The sequence below is a fragment of the Hyposmocoma kahamanoa genome, unplaced genomic scaffold (genome assembly GCF_003589595.1).
Source record: "Hyposmocoma kahamanoa isolate Upper Pololo Valley unplaced genomic scaffold, ASM358959v1 80, whole genome shotgun sequence".
Classification (NCBI taxonomy): Eukaryota; Metazoa; Arthropoda; class Insecta; order Lepidoptera; family Cosmopterigidae; genus Hyposmocoma; species Hyposmocoma kahamanoa.
Window position 1 is genome coordinate 4,132,780 of NW_020654051.1, and position 21,552 is coordinate 4,154,331.

Below are 21,552 nucleotides of genomic sequence, written 5' to 3' on the forward strand. Positions count from 1 at the left end.
TAAGAGCTAGGTTCGTGTCGGTGGGGCAAACGCCAACCATCTCTATCCGGCACCCTTTGACTTTGATTTCTAAATAACTTAGTCTCGTTTTTCCTCTTTCGAACTTTATAAACAAAACTGTCGTGACATATCTCATGCATAAACATCTTTCGGTTCTCTATTGTCTTTAATAAGCTTCTCTTTATCTGCGTTAATCTCAACACCTCCTTAATGGTTTTTCTTTCTGTCCAACTGATTCCCTCTATTGTTCTCCAGTGCTACGTTACATTTGACGTTATTTAAACTTGACATTATTTAAATTACACCTGTTGCCGTTTTAATCAGACAGCACTGCAAAGGACTATGAAATTGGTTCACGAGCTTTATCATGATACTGTTGCGGCTACCACGTACACGATGAAGAAGAGAAATGGTTTTCTTACGCATTATAGCGGGAAAGCGGACGGCTTTCACACACCGACATTCACACATACCTATACGTTTGTTTATAAAAAACTAAATTGAAAACACTTCTTATTTTATATACGAGCGGCAAATGACAGCACTCTCCTTGATATTAAATTGAAAAGTGGGACCCAAACAGTGGAGCAATCACTGCCCTAGCATATTCCACCCAGTCTGCTTGCAAATAAAACTTATAAACTTTTACAAATATAATCTACAAGTGTTTTTTTATTAGTAATAGAAGTAAGGGCTTCAAATTCGGAACGGTGTGGTGCGTGCAGCGGGGTGTTCAAGGTGTGCGCGTACATTGCGTGCCAACGTGTGTCTTGTATTGGATACATCGAACAGAATATACAATGTACGCGCAAATTACCGTTTCGAATTTGCAGCCTAACATTATGACGTGGTTCTCTAACACTCATCATTAGTTAGAGATTTTTTTAAAAGAAGAATGGAAAGTCATACAGTGTTAAAGAACACGTAACAAGTGACACTTATGTTGACTTTAGATACGTAGAAAAACATTTATTTAATGTAAATAAAGATAATGTAAATAAATATTTCTGAATGACTAACAACTGCGAGTGGTATTGTCGCTCCATAGGTAAGTGACCTTTGCAGACTTTCTCGGAAATGTGTTTGCGAAAGTATCTAGAAAGACACAAGATAACAAAGAAATATATAGTTTACGTAATATAAGTTTACAATAACAAAACAATATAAGAAAAAGATACTAATTATTAAAGCAAAGACGCTTGTCGATGTGTTTGCGACATGTGAACGCAACGTACTCACACAAGCACAACACTTGGCGTGTGCGCGCCCGCGCAGATATTAAAATCCGCATAAAGTTGCGTTGGCATGGCTATCTGAATCTTGAAATATAATTGCATCACCAATATCATTTATTTTATTATAGGTATTTCGTAAAAATATATATTTGTGTAAACGTAGTTTTTTATCAGAACGTACATATTTGTCAACAACTTTAGTCATTATTTACTCGTATCATGTACATAATGCAATGTGTCCATATTGGTATCTACTGCGAATTAATTTTATAATTATCTTCTCACTGTATACAATAGTAATATTCCTTTTAATTATACCAATTATTCGGTATCAAACTCGGGAATCCCTATACTATTTGTGCCAAGTTATAAAGTCGAGTCCGGGGGCACAACCCAGAACGACTTTGATAAGTTCGTTTCTCGGATTGGTTCCGAGATTTGAACCTAGGACCTTTGATCCCTGGACCACTGTTTTATTATTAAATAAATAAATGCTGAAGTTACTCGATCAAGTCGTAATATATGAATGACCTTATCTGAAATTCAGTAAAATATATGGGGTGTTATTATTCCAGTTTTTTTTTATTATTTACCTTTACCTATTATAAACATTCCTATTCAGTTTACTCTAACCTAAGTAACGCTATAACCACCAGCATTTTTAGATCTAGACGTTATCATTGTTCATAAATTTATGAATAACCTCATACAATTTTCACGTAATTGAAACTTGCATGTAGTGAACACGCAACAATTTTTAAATTCAAACAAATTATTTTATTTATCGAAAATAACATTTTCACAGCAACATAGTTTCGAGAAAAAATAAAAACTGATCACAGTGAACACACCTCTATTTTACTACAATATACGGGTCACGGTATAAATACCGTTCATAGCAATCAGACTAGCGCGGTCCTGCTCACGCACCGTGTAATGGAAAGAGATGGGCTGAGGAAAATTTGCGAAAAAATGTCGTAAACACTGTTCTTATCACTATTTATCAATACGTCGATGACAACGATTAGAAAATGGATCGGTCAGTGACGGGTCCAGAGCTCATCTTTAATTGGTTCCAAGAATGCGATTGCTATTTGTTTTTAACATGCTCCTTCTGCGAAGTATGATATTTTTATTATCGATTGCATCACTTGCTGTTTTGTTTTTTATTTGAAGCTACGTTCACGCTTAGTGAATTTAGGGAGCTAACATAATGTTGTATTAATTTGACGACTGCAGTTAATTTAGGCAATATATGAAAATAGTTATTTGTTATGCAAGGCTGCAAAGTTGTTGTATGCCGCGAGTGTTTATATTGAAACCTGTGGAAGCGGAGGAAGTTACAATTGAGCCAAGAGCGAAGCGGTTGGTTCAAATAAGGGTTCCTGACCGTGGCGCGTGTTTCAAGCCACGAGACGCAAAACAACTTTGCTGCCGAGCGAAACACACAACTTCTCACCTCACTATAGCGAGGGAAATGGTAAATGAAATAAAAACAGCTGAACTATAAAATCTTTTTTAATGAAAAAAAAAAAGTTAAACTTCGGATGCGTTCTGAATTTACACCTCATCAATTTTTATTATTGCTTGTACTTTTATTTTGTGTAATTAAGTGATTTTTGAAATTGTTTTAGTTCTTCGACGGATTAAAATTATAAACACAATTAGTTATCATTGTCAATTTAATGTCAACAATAATATGAATAAAATATACCAACGGATTTATGTTATATAAATAACTTTTTTCATCGAAAGAAAAAGTTAGGCGCACCATAGTCCATCGTTCGAATTCCAAGTTCGAATTTCAAAAACCTTTTCCACGCTAGCGTGCAAAAAACGCTTTTGCGCGCAGATTTCTAATGAAAAAGAAAGCCTTCCAAGCCAGGTGAAAAAAAAAATGTCAACCAATTTTTTGTAAGTGTATTTCAACTCCAAGAGCGTTTACACACTACGCCCGATTTGTATCAGGCACTATACTCTTAGTACTACTTATTTGACAGTAATTGTTCCAGACGGACAAAGCACGAGAGTAGATCCCCAGTTTGGAATCCGAGAAATGACGATCCGAAATGTCACAGAGATCATTTTGTCTCCAGGTGTGTAAGCGATATTCGTATTTCCTCGGATTAGAATCGGACTTAGTGAGTTTTCTAGATTCGTATAGTCTCGGTTTCGGGACGAATACGAATGGCATGTAGTGCGTAAACGCGCAAAGCCTCCAAACACACAATTCACAAAAAGCACTTTGACATTGACTACATAATCAAAAGAAAACCGACTTCAGTCATTCATCCCTAGTTTGCCACCCTTAGAGGTGGAATATTTTCTTAAAATTTAAGTGGGACCATTACTGAAGTGCCCTCTTTCCGACAAAAAAGGATCATCAAAATCGGTTCACAAATTGCGTTATCGCGTAACATACATAAAAAAAAACATACTAGGCAAAGTTCATTTTGTATTAAAATACGAAAAACTTGCTTAACTTGCTTAGTTCACTTTATGAATCGCGGTCTGAGACTAAGTGACTCATCATCGCCTTCGCCTATCTCACTAACTGTCGATCTTACTGAGCTTTCAAAAGCAATCATTCCCTGCCAGTCACCGCACGTTTGCCTCTTTCATATAATAATTCAATATGATTCTTTGTTAGAATGAGAGTGGCACGAATCACAGCTATATAAGTAAAATACTGAACCCTGAAACACGAGTACGTAGCCCTGAAACATTTTTAGTACTAGGACAGCATCTTGTGAAAGAGTTAAGAGTTCGTCCGGGGAAGTACTGCCACCATACCCTATTTCTGCCGCCAAGCAGTGTTCTGTACTGGCAAAACAACATGCCAGGGGACTTGACAAGTTTATGTATCAGAGACATGGGTGCACTGGCAATACACATCAGATCTTTCGATAACGTTTTAAACAAATTATGTAGTGGACAAAAACAATTGTAACAACGGGGTAATTGGAACTGTTTAAGATTACTGAGAACTTTATCTCGTGTAACCGTCTCGTGTTTATAGGTGATTTACTTTTAGAACTTATGCTTACTGCCAAGGTGTTATCTTGGTGAGTGCGGTTACCTTGCAAATTTGAACTGTCCCAGTTTAACCCATAATAACATATACATTTGTCTTTATTATGAAAAGGTTCTATTACTACACGTGTAGCGAAATGAGGTCAAGGCGACATCTGAGGGAATGTAAATAATTATAGCAAAAAAGAAATCCTCCCCAAGATGACACGGCCGAAAAATAAATCATTTTTAATGAGCACTTTGTTTTTTTTTTAATAGTCTGTTTTTATTTAACTTTTTGCTTTGAAATTTGCCGGTCGCTTTTCTTTAATTTTTTTTTCAAAGGATTTCTACAAAACAAAGGGCATTTTCTTCTACATTAAAAAAATATTTTAATACCACTGTTTAATGATGTGTCTCATGAACCTATATCATTTTAACTTTTCCAAACCGCTAAGTTATAATTTGGATAGAAATTAAAAACCAAATTTGCACTGCTACTCGAGAAATACATTACAGAAAAATATAGTTAACACTTCCAAAATATTCATATCCCACACCGGTTTCAAGTGTCTGTAATCATAATTTTCAAAGTTATTTTTAATGAAATATTTGAAAAAAATTATAGCAAAAATATTCAGTCTGAAGGCAGTTTTAATAAATAATCGGTAGGATCTTTTTTTTAGAAAACATAACTGTCGCCATGTTTATCATTTTTGTGTCTGTTAGTGTTGTCGGAGCGCGTTATGTCTTTGTTATAAAACCTTAGATACGTGTCTGTTACTTCTTCGACATGATTCACAAAGTTAACGATTACCATACTATACCAAATGATGCTTTGATAGGAAATGACTAGACATTTCCTATGCCGTTCCTAAGAACGGCACTTTTCATTCGTCATTGTTGTCGTGTTCGGAAAAATTGTTTTTAGCAACGATTGGTTCATCATTGCAACTTGTGAAGCACAATATATAATGTATCTATTTAAAATTTACTTTTGACTTTAAAGAAAAACTTTCATAATTTCTCACAGATGGAGCTACGGCAAAAAGTCGTTAAAAACGAAGATCTGCAACAAGCACATAGAAAGATTTGTAAGAGCTGCTGGTTCGTTCCGTAGTTCAGTTGGGAAAGTTGGGAGCCGGATCGAGAAAATTTTACTTAGTGTACAATCTTTGTGTTAATAATTATAACAAATTGGCAGTGGCGAGGCGTCCATATAACTCGATTTTCGCCGGTTTACTTAAAATTTTCAACGTATTATCAAATACTACATTTTGTGCAAAATTTTATGTGTAGAATAAGTTAACTATGAAATGAAGTATATTAGTATCTTGGTGCTAATAAGTTGTGTTTAGTGTCGCCAAGGCGCCACTTTTTCTTAAGTTAGGTTTTTTTATTTTACTCCGGCTTTACTAAGGACAATTTTGACGCCTCACTGCAAACTAGTGGAGTAATTAATATTCGTAGTAGGGGTTGCCCTGACCACTATCTTCTTAAAACTATAAATGTTACGCAGATAAGAGGTTGCTTAAACGATCTCCATTTTGTTATTTACCCTAGGAGATTTTCTTTATCATTAAATGAGCGAGGTCGTAATAAACAGCGATAGATATTGTCAAGGTCTCATGTTAAGGTCGAGGACAGCAATCAGTTTTTAAATTAGGACGTTGAAATGATGCTAAGGTGCTAGGTGGGATGCAGGATTACTTACGGGCTCCCTTGGAGTAGCTCGCAAGGCCATCATCATTACACACAGCTATTACACAACTTGCGATAGCGACGCTACAGTTGAACGACATAAAAATTAGATTGACTTCATAAAACCTTACACGTTGCACTAATAAGTTCCTCAAAGGAAAATGTTATTATTATTATGGTTTTGCGCAACCTCAACCTGATTCAACCCAGCCGAATCGTAATCAAAGCAAAACAGGTCCGCCCCTGGTCACATACTTTATATTGACGTCATTCGCAGTCATTTCATGCATATCACATAACATGTATACATATGTATGTAAAGCCCATATGTTTCGGAAAACCTGTTGCAGGTCAAACCCTGCCTCCCCCTTCACCGCATGGCCATCTCCGATCAACTCGCCAAACGTGATGGCAACTTTTGTAAACAAGTTTTTTGAGACTGTTTTTTTCTTGGTCGTGTTACTTCGAGGCTTGTTTTAAGCGACGTTCTTTACATTATAATCAACAGTTTGTTGCTAACGATACAGAGTATGTAGTTTGCTAGTAAATACGTAAACTACGTCATCATTCTACTGCCTTTCTGACATACAAATGTAACCTGTGTACGAGTTTACACAAATTGTAAAAGTGAACTTTCTTCACAATTTTTTTTTTGTTGCCTAGTTAAGCGATATGCCTGCCCATAGCAGTGCAGTGCCACTCAGAGCTTTAAATCGCAAAGATCTGAGAGACATTTCACAAGCCTCATGTGCCTGAAATTTCACCAGCACCTTTACCTTTCAAAACCGGAACGCTGTAACGGTCACATTATTGCTTGGCGGCAGAAATAGGTAAGGTGGTACAAATATATTATATTCTTTGACTAACTGCCTCGGTGGCCGAATGGTTACCATGCCGGACTGCTACGCAGAGGTCCCAGGTTCCATTCCCGGGCCGGGAAAAATATTTCTATGGCCTACATTTATTTCTCTCGTGAGTTTGGGTGTGATTTGTGGTTGTCTATGTGTGTGTCCATGGCACCCGCGACAGAAGGTTTCCCTAGTGCGGGGCTTTTGTTGAGTGCATGCGTTATTATTGATACAAAACAAGATTGAAAAGAGCTTCAGACTAAAGAAACCTTAGGATGATATGACTTGATTTCACATACGTGAACCGCTGTCGTATGTACATTCGAAGAAAAAGTGCCTTTAATACGTAGTAATATGGACTTAATTCAATTTGTTCATCATCATCAACCCATTTATATCTTGTGGTAAATTTCAAATTAAATTTCATGCATGAATTCGAATCCACGATCTCTGCTTGGGAGGCGATAGTTGAAATCATTAGGCTACCACGGCATTTTAAGTGAATTTCAATTCCAAAAATAAAAAGCGTTCCATATATTTTTGTGGGATATCAACGTTTTGTATTTTTACTATATTTTTTCCCAATTTTTTGACGTCTCTTATTTCACGACACCCTTGAATTAATTTAATTCAAGATATGTCGGATTGTAGTATTAATAAACTAAACATCACTATTTATTTATGTAGATAAATAATTCAAACATGTTTAAACGTCTGTATGAACATTGTACCGTATTTCGAATTATCTTAGATTCAATATATATTCCGCCAAGACGTTAAATTAAAAAAAGAAAAAAACATATTTACGCTGACATCACAGACTTTAGACTCTGCTCTATTAATCTTAAAAAAACAATTGACAATCAAAACAACAACTCAAACCAGATATAAACAAGTTGTACATATGTTTCGTCTATAACTCGTTTATGTATGGACAAGGTGATCTCCGTAATTTGTAGTTGCGCTTATAACATCACATGTTTTTGCTAATATATACCATTTGCTTAGAGCTTGTTTGCATACCTACTGTATAATAAAATGTTGTTATAGAGGACACCCCGCACAGATCGAATATTACTGATAAAATTGATTATCATTGCTGCCGTGTTTGCAATTTAAAGGGAAAATTGAATAAATAATTTACAGATTTCTAAATAAACGGCGTACAACAATCAACAACTGCGTGAAAATGTCTCGCAGAAACACGTGTCGAGTGTATTTTTGATGCTGGTTTATGGGATTGTAGTTGTGTTGTATCCATGATAAACCTTAGAACTTAGTCCATACTCATGGTTCCACGATTTCGTTTAACTAAAGTAAACGATTCTTTTACGGGGAACTGTATACGTTTTTCCAAGACTCCGGAGCATTATATTATGATCATCGGAGTCAACGTCAAAGAATAATTTATTACATAGGCAAAATAAATTTACATTTGAAAACGTCACATTCAAACCTACTGCTCGTTCACTACGCTGACTTCTCTGAGAAGAACGAGCAAGAAACTCTAAGGATTTTTCTTTTCAAATAAACTTAAATGCTATGGAATACACTTTAAATCAAGTTTGCGTGGAATCTTGAACCACGTCGTCTTTCCATACATCTTTACCTAACACGTAGTCTTCAATTTTGTAACATGACTTTTCAATCAAAATATTTTTAATGTAGATTTTACACTTAGGAAATGATAATCTTAATATATGCTCCGGAATCTTATTGTAAAAACGTATACAGTTCCCCATAAAAGTGTAGTTTAGCTTGGTTGAACGAAATCGTGGTACTATGAGTTTGGACGTGGCTCTAAAGTTAATATTATGGATATCTTCTTTCTGCTTTAAATTATATATTTATTTACGGGCATATAAAATATTTGAGTAAATGTACTGTGATGCCAGAGTCATGATACATATCATTTGCCAAAAATGTGTCTATTTTGCATTTGGATTTATTTTTGTTTTCATATTACATTGCTTCTTCAAAGTGATGTATAGCTTCATAGTTTGTTACACAATGACTACATAAAAATATCTTGTAAAGTTTAAATACATTATCAAACTAAGTGTGTGCAATCGTATGTCATTGGCGTAGCTTGATTGTAATAACTGATAAGCATCTTTATCTTTTGTTTGCTATCATTCCTCGTCAGATTGTGTAGAGTATATTAACATTTTATATGTAAATTGTATTTAGTCAAGCCAGTAAAGCAAAAGTTGTGAAAAAACTGATGTTATAACGTACAGAATAGTGTTCATTTTATCGTCATTACGCACGATTTCGACTTATTTCTGTTGCTTCAGTTATATTCAATAAATATTTATCATTCTCAATACATTCGCCAGCCTTTTAAAGAACATTCTCGATTTAACATGCGTTTTCAATCGTAAGAACTCTGATATTTAGCAGTAGCAGTAGGTCCCCTTGTGAAAGAGTTCGTCGGTACCTATTTCTGTGAGCATTACTGCGTTTCGGTTTTGAACGGTAAGTGTGCCGGTGCAGTTACAGACAAACGTGACTTTTCAATTTACGTCTCGGGGTGACAGGCCCAGAAGCAGTGCCTCTCAAATCTCAGCCATTTAAAACTCTACCTCATTTTAACTACCTTCGTTCGGTGACTGTCACGCAAAGGTTCCAGGTTCGATTCTTGAGCCGGGAGAAATATTTGCATGGCCTATATTCATTTTTCTCGCAAATTTGGGTGTAATTTGTGGTTGTCTATGTATGTATCCATGGTATCCACGACACAGGGTTTCCCTAGTGCGGGGCTATATTGAGTGTGTGCGAAGCGGCACTGCAACTGTTATGGACAGGCATGTCGCTTACCACCAGGAGCATGACTTATTCGCTTTTATTTGCTATCATAAAAAATGTCTAAAAACTCAACTATTAAGTTCAATTAGTGATTCACTTTGCAACAGCTACATCTCGTGGTCAAGTATCATAATTAATTCTAACGATCGATCCTGTTTAAGGACACGACCTTACTGCAGTTTAACTATCGTTACTATAGTTAGTTTTAACTACAATTGTAAACTATAGTTAATGATGCTATCATTTCGTGTCTAACTGTCATTAGGATTATAAGGTCTTTCTTTTCTAGTGCGAGTTTGTTTAAAAAAGGTACCTATATTTTTTTTTATATATATATTTGAAGTATTATTGAAAACACTTGGTTCAATTACAGCTAATAACACATCAAAATATATAGATACCCACGCTGGAAAGGCAAAGCGATTTTAAGTAATTTTTTTAAGAAAAAAATAATCGTAACTCTAATTTTATAGCTGAAACTTTCTAGTTTTACCTTTCCATCGTCGTATACACTTTTGTTTGAATATCGCCTCCAATGCAACGAAATACGATCCGTCAATGTGCAACTTGACGTGCTGTCGTCGTCTGCATATAAAGAGGAGAGGCGATATAGTCATTATTTATTTTGACAGTTCTACGTGCAGAGTAAGTCGTAAAACAATAAAGTCTAACAACAAGTAGCGATGACCTTATCTGTGCCTTTGTGATCGCTGATTTGCAGGTGTAATTCCAGGCAAAAGTCTTGAACTGTCTGTGGACCTAGAAGGCTAATACGCCAATATAATAAGATTTAGGGGTGTGCCGACCAAAATCTTATAATAAATGGGTAAATTAGGTAATTTCTTTATAGCAACACTTAGCATAACGTCGTTTACTCGACATTCTTGATACTTGTGGTTTATTAACACTCTGCGCAAGCGTTTTATCATAATTTATTGTAAGTATTAACTTATGAGTTACTCATTAATTGCAGTTATTGTTGGCGTAACAACGAGTTATTCATTTATAACAGTAATTTTTCCTGAAATCTTCCTATGTAAATTGAAAATGACGATGTTTAATATGGCCAAATTACTTACACACATCAATACTATGAAACGTCAATTTCCCTAGGATATAAATAACGTTGTATATACTCTACATTTGAAATATATGTAATACAACTCTAAGTCAAGCGACAATCTAGATAGGACCTCTGTCTGTAGAATTCTAAGGAACTAACTTTTTTCAAGAACACGAAGAATATATCGAAAATGAATGCTAGCGCATCCATATCAGGTTCCAAAGCTAACTGGTCAGTATATAAATTAACAAATTAGAAAGTCGTTTATACCTCATCATCTTGACAAAGACAGTGTGATTCTCAAATTGGGTGATTAGTCTATAACGATAATTTGTGTCACTTAACTTAATTGCTTGTACCGTCAAGTTACGTCAGAATTAACGTATTTCCCCGATTTTTCAATTTGAACGCCTTTTGTAGCGTTGGCTATATGAATTTTGCAAAAGTTCTGCTCGCGCTTTTATGTTAATCATCTCAAAATTACGTATCAATATTTTTTTATTATATTAAATGACGGGACGAACGAGTCGTGCGCCTGGTGGTACCCGAGTCAGAGCTTTAAATGGCATAGATTTTTAGGGGCACTGTCATTGCGCCCATCTCCCTAGGACATGAAGTTTACAAGTCTCGAGGAAACACGGCTGAATTTACGCACGCCGAATTACACTATATAGTGCTTACAACTTCAAAAAATGTTGCAAGTGCTATATCTTAAAAAAAACGTAACAGGTATTATTATTTGAATTTACTCACGTGCAGTTTTAGTTGCACATGGGTACATTATTCTAACCGAGTAATTTTAAGCTAGTTTTGTTTTTTAAGTATATTATAGCCCCGGATACAAGTCTCACTGAAATGGAACATTTACTTCTACAACAAATACTTTTGTCAGAATTTTTTAACCTTTTTTTTACATTAAATTGAACAAAATGAAAAATGTAACCATGTCAATAAAAGCGACAACTTAATTGTACGTTTGGAATATAAACTGATATTAAAATAATTCTTGTCACATTGCCATCGAGACCTTTTCCAAGACCTTAGGACATGAAACTGCACCCTAAATACTGCTCATGTCCAGTGGCGGCGGCAGCTTGTCACGTAGGGTCGAGGCCTTGGCCTACCTGATGCGCGGGAGTCGATATCGCGCGAGGCCAACGACGCACGCGTACGGCATCCAAATTCGTATGAATCACAATTTTTATGTGTCGGTACAGAGAAGGTTAATGAATTTACTGATACAATCATATGACAAAGAAAAAACTGTGTTGTTGTTTAAACTGGCTCGGAAGGTTAACATTGCCTAGAAATTATAATAAAAAATATAATAATTTGCATTAAACAAAAACTAACTGGTTTATGAACTGGTTTCCATTTTGATTGCTAATACCGAAGTCAAAATAAAAAAATTGAACACTCGTTGTTTTTTTAATTTGAATGGCAATTTTGACGACGTCGACGCGGCCACGAAACTCAAAATTGGCCAGTAATTGCTGCTTTTTTGTAACTAATGATGTGGTTATAAGTTGTATACAAACATATTAATATTATAAATAATAATAAATCGTAACATTTTTATAAAAAAAGAAACACCTCCCTCAAAAGTTTGTGGAATTGCATCCATTTACGAAGTTTTATTGAAATCGGATACCGGAAAGTGCGTGAAACCCAATTCATCCCCTAGTTTGCAACCCTTAGAGGTGGAACATTTTCTTCAAATTTAAATGGAACCTGTACTAAGGTACCCTCTTTTCAACAAATGAAGAATCATTAAAATCGGTTCACAAGAAATTGCGTAACATGCACACAAAAATATACTGTCGAATTGAGAACCTCCTCCTTTTTTCAAGTCGGTTAATAAATCTTTTATTTCTAATTTTTTTTTTCTAACTTACAATGTGTTTTGAAAATCATATGTAGCGTAAAATGTAATTAAAATAAGATATTTAAATTAACAACGTTTATAAGTATTGTTGACAATAATTGGTTCCAACTATAATTGTGTTAGGTCGCCGCTGTAGCGCGGAATCTGTCAGGGATACCCCGATGTATCCTACCTCGATGTCATAACGGTAGCATTTAATATCTTTGTCGCAATTTCAACATCAGCTTTCAGAATATTCTGAAGTGATGGTCGTGTGTTTGATTTTTTTGTAAATGTACTTGTTGACCTCGACTTTTTGATTTGACGACCTCGGTGACCTAGCGGTTCGTAGATCTTTGCGATTTAAAGCGGCACTGCAACTGTTGTGCCAATAAGTCGAACTCGGGACCTCCTCTTTTAGCGCCCGTTGTGTAAACCATTAGGCCTAAACAAAAAAAAGGAGACAAATCAAGTTCCATTTATTATGAAAGGAAGAGCGGCATCTCTTTCACTAAAATAAGGTTTCTCCGGCAGCGTATCAGAATTCCTTCTCTGCTGTCATTTACTAAAATGAAATCAAAAGTACTTGCAATATTACTACAGAACATAAAAAATAGACAACCGTCATCATCAGTAGGAAGCATTACGCGGCTACAGCAACAGACGGCCAGTGAGGCAATCGATTGGATGGCGTGCAAAAAAAACGCGACAATTGCGCCGCAAAAAGTGGAGACTAAACACGCTATGTCAATGCCATGGTTGATAAATTCCAAGGATTTATAATTTTAGGCCCGCATTGTAATGTCGTGGATTAAAAAGCAAAGTTGCATAAATAGTAGATAATAAATAATTATATATTTTTTTAAATCGACCTTAAAACTTTGTGAAATTACATGGGTGGGGTTGTATGAAATAAATAAGATGTCACTTTTAATAAATTATTTTAAATCTGACATCCTTAAACTAACTGAATAAAGAGCTAATGATTTTTAAGGTGAACGTGTATCTATCAAACATAGCTTTTTTATAATACTAAGTGATGGTAAGCGACAGACCTATCCCTAACAGTTGCAGTGCCACTCAGAGCTTTAATTTCAAAGATCTGAGGGGTACTGCCACTGCGCCCGACACCCTGACACATAAGTTGACAAGTCGCATGTGCCTGTAATTCACCAGCACCCTTACCGTCGACACTGAACGCAGTAATGTTCACATTACTGCTTGGCGCAGAAATAAATAAGGTGGCAGTACTTCCCTTGACGAACTCTTTCACAAGGAGCTTTACTGGTACTAACAATTATTTGACAGGTTTTATTGTAATCGGATAAGGAAGTGGAAAAAAAGGAACGTGGATGAAATCCAATAAACCGGGTTTATCCTCTAATTTGCCACCATTAGAGGTGTAATATTTTGTTAAAATTTGAATGACAGACTCCTGAGGCACCTTTTTTCTAACATAAAAAGAATTATCGAAATTGGTTCACAAACGTCGAAGAAATCGCGCAACATACGCACAAAAAAAACTATCGTATTAAAAACCTCCTAATGGACATTTTTGGATAATTGGACATGGAATGCTAAGGCTTGGTAGTTGCCCGACATAATTAGCATAGTCTTTCGAAGATCGCTGTCGTTTTGGACACCCTGTCCCAGGGATTCAATTTCGCTAATTTTATCTATCCCTTGTGCCAGCATTGGGACGTTTAATGAGTTGTTGGTGACGATGAATTCAACCTTTTTAATATAAATGTTCCTTTTTATCTCTATGAGTATACATCTGATAGAAATCCTGACCTAAAAATCGCTTCTGCGCTGCGGTGTTATAAGGCTTGATGAGACAAGCACATGACACTTGTCAACTTACGTCTCAAGGTGACGGGCGCAGTGGCAGTACCCCTCAGATCTTTGTGATTTAAAGTTGTGAGGCACTGCAACTCTGTATCGTAAAAAGTCACAACTGTAAAATGACAAATTTTCAGGTAATTGCTGCTAAAATAGCGAGAGTTTTAAAATGTCGTAATTTGTTATTTTTATGACTTCGATGTGATAAAAGCACTTTTGATATGTGACTTTATTATACCAGGCCTTACCAGGGGCACGAAATATGGAGAGAGAAAAAGAGAGTCAAAGAGTGATATCACACAGATACACGACGCAAAATAAAAAATTTCAAATTTCGTTAAACGTGTTGTAAAACTTGTGTAAATAAATATTTTACCTGCTCATGTCGATGAGACTCGAATCAAGTTTCAAAATGTATTATGAATGAGATGAAAAAAATTGTTGATTCAGACTTTCTACAAGTCTGTCTGGATTTTTTCACATAACAATATTTGCAAGTTGATAATCATACGAAGTAGCGGCGCAGGGCGGGCCATGCCTGGAACTCAAAATTGTCTAAGACTTTATTCTCTAACTGAACATGTATACATCTCTATTTCATAGGTAGCCAAATTACACTTCAAATCGGTACATTTGATTAAACTCCACTACTCATTGGTAAGATAGATTTTCCTGAGAACAATGAGACATTTATACATATTAATTTCAAATATCTTTTTTTATAACAAGTGAATGATGGGACGAACAAGTTGTGCGCTTGGTGTTACCGACCTGTGTGTAGTAGTTGCAGTGCCACTCGGAGCTTTAAAGCGTCGGGTAAATGCGTGTCTTTTGTTGTATACAAGCAACCGGCAAATAGAAGCGAACATTCTATTGCGGTCGCGGCAACCGGCGACTGTGTCGATTTCATAGCAATTGTATCCAACACAAGCCACGTTTGCGCGGCGCCTTGATCGCAAAGAACTGAGGGACACTGACAGAAGTTGACAAGTCCCACGTGCCTGTAATTTCTCCATTAATCTTCAAATCGGAACGTAATGCTTCCATTGCTACGTGGCGGTGTAGAAATAGGTAAGGTAGCAGTACTTCCCTGAACAAATTCTTTCAAACCTTTAGCTCCGTTGAGACAGAAACTGAATGAGCTGAACGTCATTACTATGACCTTTAGTATAAAGTAGTTTGAACTCTCGTAAATGGCAAATTTTGAATTTATATTTCTAGAAGTATATATTGGTACCTTCAATTGCCTTCCACATCAGTTTATCTTAGTCAAATATCCATCCATTGCCAGTATTACAAAGTATTTATAATTAATACTAAGTATTTATTTGTAATTAATATGCGACCCAGAAGTTGAACAGACAAGACAATAATAGACCATTCAATAAGCTGCAAAATAATTTTATGACCAGTTATAGAAGTAAAGTAGTTATCGTAGTACATTCTCAATGTAACGAAGCAACATTGTTTTCTCAAGTAAGCGTAGGAAAAACAAAGTTACTATAGTATACTACCTCTAGTAAAGCCTTTAGTTATATCGGTGCGTTGTCTTTGGAATTTGTGTATGTATTGTCACTTACAACACCAATTATTATTTACACGTCGTAATGTCCGGTCCGACATATTAGGCGATCCATTCATTAGCCAACACGTTCCCCTTGTTAGTCAAAATAATGGTAAGGAATGTCAACTTAACGACCGAATTCGACTTGTCAACTGACGTTTTGTATCAAAAAGTCAGATGACATTTTGTTTTATAGGCCCCACATAGATTGGGTAAAAATTGTAAGAATACAATATGGTAATAAAGCAAGATTACGTGAGTAATGTAATGGTTGGCTATGTCTAATAATACATAATGTATTATGCTTCATTGTTAAAAATACCTTCCGGCGTTTAGCGTTCGAATTTGCAGTTTAAATATGTAAGAGTAATTTCGAATCACAATTGTAAAATTGCAGGATTGCTACAAATTGGAACGTCAACTGGCCGTTGACAGCACTGCCATTGCACTTGTAGCTGTAATTGTTTTGCAATTGCAATGCCGTCGGCTGTTAATAACTAATTTTTTTGCTACCCCTATGAATAGAATAGAATATGTTGTAGAATAGAGACGACACCTCTGCCCAGCAGGGGTCTCATCTCAGGCGAGGGTTTAGGCCATAGTCCGCCACGCTGGCCCAATGCGGGTTGGGGACTTCACACGTCATCCGAGGGTTGTGAACCTACTGCTACATGCCGGTTTCATCACCGAAATGCTAGTTTATTAAATTTCGCACATAAATTCTGAAAAACTCGAAGGAGTGAGTTCGTCGAGTTTAGAAGTAAATAATAACGAAAAATCATGCGCAATATACCTATTCGTATGTTTATCAGAAACAAACCAATAATTTATAATTGAGCCAGCCGCTGTGTCATTAGCAGCCGGTTGAACTTGTACTATGTAATCTTTATTTGTTTCTGTGTTTTTCAATCACTTCCTATTTAGCTATAATACACTATGTACTCAGGTTCATAACTAGATTTTTTTAATATTAAAACCAAGAGCCTTGATAGAATTTTATTACATTGAAACCTTGTGAGGATTATTCGTTTTTTATTGAAAATATTTACATAACACAATATGGTAAAATGATAGATAGATAAATTGAAAAGATAGAAGTTTATAATAATTGAAACTATAGGAACGTTACTTAAAAATGAGAAAGCAAACTTGTCTGATAATCTAAAACGGATTTATACATAAGTAGCCACATACGGTAAACGGCCTAGTGATGATAGAACGGTTGTAGACATATCGTGCCTCAACTGCCGCATTTGAAACTTTTGTCGTATTGCGTATGACGTATGACCTTACCTAGCTTTCAAAAGCGAACATTCTCCGTTGTAAAGGAACTTACACAACAAATATAATAATATCCGATAACGGAACGAATAACTCGTGCGTCTGGTGGCAAGCGACACCCGTACCCATAACACTTGCAGTGCCATTATTCAGTCTTATTAATTGCAATGATCTGAGGAGCACGGTCACTGCACCCATCACCCTGAGACAAAGGCAACGAGTCCTTTGTGCTTGAAGTTTGGATAGCTGCTATGCTGATACACGACTGACACGAACAACGGCTAAAGATCTAAAGTGCTTAACGGAAAATACGTTTCTTTTTTCCTTCTAGTGCCTTCCTCATCCAATTTTTCAGTCCAGCGCATCGATTGTTTACCTACACTTTTGCACCTTTCTTTGGGACTCTACTCAAGCACAATTCTACACCTTTTACATGGTCTTGTAAACGGCGTATAATTGGCAGAAGGCACGCAATATATTCTGCCCAGGAGACGATGTCGATTTCGTACTCTGGGACTCGGAAACTCGGGACTTATTTAAAGAGCTGCGATCATCGCTTTAGGTCGTGGTTGGTTCAGCAGTCATCTATTGCCATCCGGCGAGGCAATGCTGTTAGTATAATGGAAACTTTTGAGCAGGGAGTTAGGTTACGAATTTTTGACGAAATCTCTTTTAATTGCCGATTTTATAGCCCTTTTCTGGTCCTAGATTGGCACAAAAATGAGCGATAATTAATATTCCAAATTTATCCACCTTATTGTTTTATGAAATATCATGAATTCTTTTTGTAAGATATGGATCTGGACCCCGATTCAGAATTCTTTGATATTTTAACCGAACCATTCGATTGGATAGGTATTGTTCTCGAATCGAAGGGCGCCTTCCGAACTATTCCGAACATTCCGAGTTAAACTAGATTCGGATACGATATCATTATCCAACAGCATTTACGGAGTTAGTCGGCGAAATAGATTACAAGAAAAATGAAATCCTTTTACATACAATTTTAAGAGTTTAAAGGCCTAAAATATAGGCTTGCATTAAAATAAATTAATAAAATTTAACGAAATCCAGACTTTAAAATAATAAGAAAATTCCATATTACATTCTTGCTTTGTAAACAATAGGACGTTCGGTAACTTTGCCTTTGCCGGTCGAGAAGTTTGAGTAATCGTACGGGTGTGACGTCATTTCGGTTCGGTTTCGAATACGACAGTTTTACGTTCGATTCGGGTGTTGTGAATAATAAAGAAAACAAATCGATCGACAACTGAGTTATCATAAAGTTCTGAATCGACCTCCTGGGAGCCTACCACAACCTCTTAAAACAATATTATTTTTACCTTAAATTGACTTTTCGTATCGTAACGCGCTTAAAGTAAGCTTATTGTAATGTTAAAACTATGATGTTTTATTGGCAGCTTTGTGACTATTAATTCACTCAGTTCGTACTATGAAGCGACTTTAACATTAAAATAATATTGCTCTTATGTAAAATTTAGCAATCTTAAAATAATGACACGGATGCAATTGAAACAATATTATTTTCAGTTTTATTGTCTTAATATTGATTTGTAATGATTAAAAGTTAAGTTGAACTTATTTATTTACGTATACTATATCACAAAAATACACGATGTTTATTTTGTAAAATTATAACAGCGCCATCTATATGCTCCTTGGCGAAACTAACAGTTGACACTAGACTTTGGTTCCGAATTCACGACGTGACTATCATGACTCAGCTTTTTTATTTATTTTTTTTTGATGGAAATGCGGAATAATTATTGAAAACAACGTAATATTAATAGATTTTATTATTATATTTCTCATCTTTTCTTTTTTTAACAGTCAAAATTCTCTGAATGTAAATAACATTACGTACTTAACATTATACTACAATAAGACGATTTGGAACATCAAAAAAGAAAGAGATGGCATTATATAGTTCGCATAGCGTTATGTCTTTCCTATTTTTAGTAAGGAATAGACAATATTGGGAAATCATTCGTTCTTTCAGTCACTTTAGCAACGAATATGAGTAATATTATAATAAGCTTACTTTAAGCTTACATTGAAATAAGATTGTTTTTGGAAAGGTTATGGTAGGTTATGGAAGGTATGGTGAGATATAGCTTCACTTGTTACGTCATGCCGGGGAGCATGCTATTAGGCAAATAGATTATGTGATTCGTATTCTAACTCCATTTACATTGTTCACAGATTCGTGAAACCAGATGAAGTGGCCAAATTGTGGGGCAGACTGAAGCAGAATGACAACATGACCTTTGAAAAGTTCAGCCGGGCCATGAGGTACCACTACAGACAATCGGTCCTAGTCTCAGTGCCGACCGCCCGTCTCGTATACCAATTTGGTCACAAGGGTCCTGACTTTAAAACCGACAATCCCAACTTCCTCAAAGTCAAATCTGAATTAGATACGTACGATATTTACTCCTAGTTATACTTAAATTATTATTAGGTTAGCTTTAAATGTCGTTAATTAATGTTTTAAATATTTATACCGACTTCGTATGTTATATCGAGCTCTTTTGCATTTTAGTGAATGTACGAAACTGAATTACGTAAGAACAATTCGTGATTGAGTTTTTCAAAAGTGCAGTTGAAATTTTCGGTGCAGTTGTTGCACGTTGAATTAATTGTGATGCAACTGCGATGTAGTTGCAATATGGACTGCAAACAAAACAGTGTCTTTTTAAATCATTTATTTATACTCAATGTTTGTAATGGATCCAAATTACTTAAGACTACAACATGTCGGAGTAGATACCTACATTTTTTTGAAGTCGGTAAAGCTCACGAATGGCGGTGTTACGACTAAGTTAGTTATAGATAGTTAAAGTTTGGAATCTGTCTGGGGTTGTATTAAGATTAAATTTCGCTTGTCCAAACGGATCTAGTTTTACCAACCGGAGGGCGAATGATGTATTTAAGTCAGTAACGCCAAAATAGCAATGTCTTATTGGCTACTTTTGATATTTAAACATAGCGCCCTCTAGTGAAAGTGAAAGTTATTTCTCATTTTCTCGATCATAATACAGGTGAAAACACATTATTTTTACACCTTGTGTATGGTAGGAAGTAAATAATAGAGGTGCCAAATGTAGGTGTTTGTTGACTTTAAAAGCAATTTAAAATTAAATTGGGATTAAAATAATCTATATACCACCGTAGTCCTGCCATTTAGTTCAAATTGGACTACATGAGGTTTTTGTCGTTGTTGAATTCTAACTACTTATTTTTTGACAACGTCCTCTACACTGTTCCGTCTTGTTTCTATAATCGAACCAATAGAAAAATAATGGCAACATAGTCCAATTAGTAGGACTAACCGACAGGATTACGTAAGTGTATAACATCCGTATAGTGACCGGTGAAAAAAGAGCGAAATAGCGTAATAAATAAAACCTTTTCAACCACAAAAAAATTTCGGTCAACCGTAAGTGGTTGTAGGAAAGTCGAAAGTTGTTTTGACACGGAAAACAGATAGAGTTGTGGCAAGTCGATTATTCGTGTACCGATAAAATAGATAGGTGTTTTTCCGAATGTTATTATGAGTGTGATTAGCATAAGTTGATGTTCGTTCAAATATATTTAGTATTTCTTTTTAAATTACTTATGATTACCATTTTTTTTAGATTATTGTAATGTACTTTTTTTTAAACAAAAAAATAGATGTGATTATTCTACTGCTCAATTGAAGTCACAAACTAAAGCTACGCTAAATAGACATTTTAAATAAAAAATTATAATAATGGTAATAGTTCATGTAGTTAAAAACCTTTTAGTCCAATTTCAAATTTGTTTTAGAATTTAGTATAGTGTCGACATATTGGTACTTATGCACATGTTTAGTGAAACTCTAAAAAAGAGATCGATATCAAAAGACGACTGCAGTCATTCTTTTTTCAAATTAAACGTTCAGGAAGTCTACTACGACATACGATATTACATGACTGCGTTCGCAACGAAGCTCATAAGTACTACATATTATGTCAGTTTTACGATGAAAGTAATGTCAAAATTCGATACGAAAGTTGTCATTTAACGTTTCGGAGTGAGGATTTATGTCAAATCACGATCTTCGTATGCGTTTTGTGGTAACCTCCGGTCCGATAGAAGCTAAAACGATTAGCGTTGTTTCGTATTTCGTTGTAGACCTCCTGGTTTAGAAGTTGTTTATATTATCATAATTCAACCTTTTTTAGCATTTCTATAAGTGTCCATGAGTATGTATGAATATAAAAACGTATAACAGAGGCATCCAATAGCTTGAGTTTGTGTCTTCTACACAAAATGCGCCTTATTAACGG

At 35.5% G+C, this 21,552-nt stretch overlaps 1 protein-coding gene across 1 annotated transcript in view; it reads left to right on the forward strand.

Annotated features, from left to right (window-relative positions):
• Positions 1-20,891, forward strand: part of LOC113233846 (ETS-related transcription factor Elf-3-like) — a 33,403-nt gene extending 12,512 nt beyond the window's left edge. The window contains exon 2 of the mRNA XM_026469065.1: positions 19,442-20,891. Within this exon, the coding sequence (XP_026324850.1) occupies positions 19,442-19,679 (238 nt within the window). The 3' untranslated portion in view covers positions 19,680-20,891. The remainder of the gene's footprint in view (positions 1-19,441) is intronic.
• The last annotated feature ends 661 nt before the right edge of the window (positions 20,892-21,552 follow it).